Below are 4246 nucleotides of genomic sequence, written 5' to 3' on the forward strand. Positions count from 1 at the left end.
CTAGCATTGCAACATGATAATTATTTTTGTGTTTCAGTACAGAACATGCAAAGAAGTTACATTTCTATTAGTTTACAATTGTCTTTGCGAACACCAAGAAGATCGGTGACAATTTAAATTTACAGTAACTCGATCTATCTGTGAGGATAAACAAGAGAATTAGTGTGTCATGCCTAATTTACAGTAATTATTTGTGAGGATAAACAAGAAATTGTTGGCTCTAATTAATTCGATCTATCTGAAGAATTGAATTTCTGCAGCCTACTACTAGTAGTAGAGATCAATTTGCACGTATATATAATTACATGGTACTATGAATTAAAGGAGACTCACTGCCTTACTGGAGAATTTCCTTGCTCGGTTGTTCCTGCCGTTGATTTTGGCTGGTCGCAGGTTCGGCTGTCCGCATCGCTGGAGCCGGCGCAGCCGCGCTGCCTGTGCGATCTGGCGGATGTTAGGGAGCTTGATGCGTGCGTTGTGCGGCGGCGTCGAAAGATGAAGCAATGGAGAGATCGATCCCCTGATCAGCGGTTCTTACGTGATGGGCTTTCACACAAAGCTATTGAGACATCACATCTACATGGGCTTATTTGTGGGCTTCCAGGATTGAGCTCGCGTTAGGGGGGGCTAATTAGTCCTAATTGTAGAAACCTGAGCCAGTTATTCATACGTATTGTAGGTTCGACGTAGACCCCGTAGCTCCGCCCCTGGGCATGTGACGACATGCATTGCATATTGAAACTCTGCAACCTTTCTATTGCATCGTGAGTCATCTTGCTTGGATAATATGCTACTACTCTGTCCCATAATGTAAGGCATTTTTGCAGTTCAATTTAAACTGCAAAAATGTACCTATATTATGGGACGGAGGGAGTAGCATATACTCTACTGTAAACCCAGCATGAAAACTTTTCAAAATCAAATAGAGAAATAGCTTGGTTGCTATCTAGATTTGGACTGTCGAAGATGAGATGGACCGGGGTTAAGTTCCGCGAGAATCACACAAACAACCATTACCTGATTTTCAAGACCATCACCATCTCCATAAATTCCAAGGGCTTTTGTTTATGATCACACTGTTTTGATTTCAGATGTCCTCCTGGACGACATCCTGGTGTTCATTGTTGCCGTACGCCTACATCTCCGCCGACTCATGTAGTGTTGCATTAGGAATTTAGGATCGAGATTCACATGCCATTTTATTGTCGAATGTTATTAGGTCAGTAGAGATATATTGATCTGTTTGACAGTATGTATGACTAAGCATCCTTGTGCTGCCGGCCGGGTTCCATTTCATTATCAGCATTGCATGTATATATACAGTAAGTAATCCAAAATTACTAGTTGCCCCTGCAGTTAGATAATGGCTGTGGCTAGGTCTCAGTCGACTGAGACTTAACAAAGTCTAAGTCAAGTGCCACAACATCTAGGAAAGAAAAAAGAAATACTAAAAAGAAAATTTTGCACGAATCTCCATGTAAGATCCCACTAATATATAGCATCGACTTAACTTCAAGTCTCAGTTAATTGTATTTTGTCAGGCGCTCTGCTTCCCTGAACCTGAATAAACCTTTTCGTTCTCTGGAACTCATGAGTCTGAACATGTTTATTGACCGGATGATAAGATTGGATCCAACGGTGGATCCTAGTCCATTGTTTGACCATCACGATCGGACGGCACCTCCCGGCCAAAACATCTTATGATTAGGGTTTATTAGATCTGGATCGTCCTTATATATATGTATATCCGCCGTCTCATTGTTAATTCAATCGCATTGGCCGGCACGTGCATGCACCATGGAAGACCAGGGGGTTCAGACGAGGCCGCGCAAGAAGGCACGCAAGTCCAGGTCGCCGCCGACGGTGGGCTCCGGCGGACTGACCGCGTTTGCGCTCCGCCTGGCCAAGAAGCTCGCCGAGGGCGACGACACCAGGGGCAGCAACATCGCCTTCTCGCCCTTGTCCCTCTACACCACGCTCGGCTTGGTGGCCGCCGGAGCACGGGGTACAACTCTGGACGAGCTCCTCGCCCTGCTCGGTGCCTCCTCGTCCGACGAGGTCGCTGGCTTCGTGCGTGGCCTCACCGCAGCTGACACTGAGCCGTCCGGCTCCGGTGGGGGGCCGCTCATCAGCTACGCCTACGGCGTGTTCCACCAGAAAACTATGGAGCTCACGCCGGCCTACCTCCGCACCGCCGCCGAGTCCTACAAGGCTGAGATACGCGCCGTCGACTTCGCTCAGGTATCATATCAATCACGAAACTATTCTTCTTCTTCTTCTTGGCGCGCCGTCGATCGCTGCCGTTTGACTTTGACATTGCCATGTACCGATGTGCGTCGTTATAAGTGTTACAACGTGCGTGTGTGTACGTAGGAAGGCAGCAGGGAGAAAACGAGGAAGGAGATCAACGAGTGGGCGGCGGCGGAGACGGACAATCTCATCCCGGAGATCCTGCCGGAGGGGTCACTGTCCGACGGCTCGAGGCTCGTGCTCACCAACACCATCTACTTCAAGGGCGTGTGGGAGAGCCGCTTCCCCGAGGCCCTCACCGAGCACCGCACGTTCCACCGCCTGGGCGGCGCCAGCGCCGCCATCATCGTCCCCTTCATGACCTTTTATCCGGGACTGCACGGCCTCTTCGTCTCCTACCACAAGGACTTCGACGTGCTCAAGCTCCCCTACAAGACCGGCAGCGACGCCACGGCCCGGTACTCGATGTGCGTGTTCCTCCCGCACACGCGTGGCGGGCTGCGCGCCATGACCAGCGCTCTGGCAGCCCGCGGCTCCCTGCTCGACCACGTGCCGAAGCATACGATCAAGGTGACTAAGCTCCTGCTGCCCAAGTTCAAGCTCTCCTTCTTCTGCCGCCTCGCCGAGGTGCTCGAGAGCCTGGGACTCCGGCAGGCGTTCAGCGAGGAGGCCGATCTGTCCGGCCTGGTGGAGAGGAGCGTCTGCGACGTGCGCTTGGACGAGGTGTTCCATAAGGCGGTCGTTGAGGTGAACGAGGAGGGCACCAAGGCGGCGGCCTGCACCGCCGTCAGTGGCCGCAGGAAGCAGTGTGCAATGAGGGTGACTGCGAGGGAGTTCGTCGCCGACCACCCGTTCGCGTTTTATATAGTGGAGGAGGTGTCCGGGGCCGTGGTCTTTGCCGGCCATGTCCTTGACCCTTCTTCTAGCTCACAGTAGTAGTAATAAGGCAATTGGATTTCCTAGTTACAATTAGTACTAGCAAGTATGCTACAGGTTTCAAGTGAATAATAAATGAAACAATTCGACTATAAATAAATCTTCCGTTGCTATTTCACGCTTTGGTCCCGTTGTATATATTTTCTTTTATTGTTTAGGCATCGATGGACAATCCAAGCATCTCTGTTGCGGCTATTTAAAATGATTAATTGTTTACTGTCATGGAGTCTAAAGATTTGTGTTTGAGACTTTGAGTAGCCTCCACAGGAGAGACATGGAGTTTCTATCCACAAGAGGGACATGGAGTTTCTGATCCTGAGCTCGTATGCACCTGGATGATAAAATCCAGAAATTAGTACTCCCTCCGTCTAGGTGCATAAGTTATCTATGGTTGTGCATCGCGGCCAAGGCAGAGAGAAAAACGAGATAATTTAATATTTATTTGCTAATTAATATGATTGCATGCAATGAGCTGACCACTGCACGTCGTATTTGGTAGTCTCAAGTGATTAAAATCATACACGCCTCACATCTCTTATTGGTTGATTCCTTTATTTATATAAAAAAAGAGGTGTGAGTTAATGCACCGCGCCCAAGTGTTTTGGGATTAATTGATTTTCGTAAGGTGATTTATATGCCTAGACGAAGGGAGTATAAACAAATCAAAAAATAATTATTTTTTTAGTCAAAATTTTGTGATGGAATAACATTCATGGAGATCTTGGCAAAAAAAAGAGGAAAAAATCAATGCTAAAAAAACATTTTTGGAGCATCAATCATGTTTTAGTTGCCCTGGCCTCCGCAAATGTCATCCCAAGACCAAAATTTGCACGCAGCTCAAATACTCGCCAATGTCTATTACTAAAAAGATCTGAATTTTTGATTTTTTTTCTTTCAGATTTTACTGCTTGTCATGTTGCATGTGAGCTCGGGATGGGAATGCCACTTTTATCACAAGACTAGATCATTGATGGCGCGCGATGCGGCGCCCTTCTATTTGGATTTTTCTTAAATATAGAAAGACATGATCATGAGCACTAATTAAATTTGCATATATCAA

The 4246-nt window shown here is 47.6% G+C and overlaps 1 protein-coding gene across 1 annotated transcript; it reads left to right on the forward strand.

The window, feature by feature from the left end:
* The first annotated feature begins 1917 nt into the window (after window positions 1-1917).
* On the forward strand, window positions 1918-3281 carry LOC119322101 (serpin-Z2A-like). The gene is made up of 2 exons (XM_037595600.1): window positions 1918-2241; window positions 2374-3281. The coding sequence occupies exons 1-2, from the start codon at window positions 2164-2166 to the stop codon at window positions 3184-3186; spliced, it is 891 nt and encodes a 296-aa protein (XP_037451497.1). The 5' UTR covers window positions 1918-2163; the 3' UTR covers window positions 3187-3281.
* Window positions 3282-4246: the final 965 nt, after the last annotated feature.

The sequence above is a fragment of the Triticum dicoccoides genome, chromosome 6B, assembly GCF_002162155.2.
Source record: "Triticum dicoccoides isolate Atlit2015 ecotype Zavitan chromosome 6B, WEW_v2.0, whole genome shotgun sequence".
Lineage (NCBI taxonomy): Eukaryota > Viridiplantae > Streptophyta > Magnoliopsida > Poales > Poaceae > Triticum > Triticum dicoccoides.

What these genes read in the sequence shown, in the direction of transcription:
- LOC119322101 (XM_037595600.1), top strand. Translation starts at nt 2,164, where the DNA reads ATGGAGCTCACGCCGGCCTACCTCCGCACCGCCGCCGAGTCCTACAAG. An exon ending in GCGCCGTCGACTTCGCTCAG is followed by an intron (nt 2,242 to 2,373) that starts GTATCATATCAA and finishes GTGTGTACGTAG; the next exon opens with GAAGGCAGCAGGGAGAAAAC.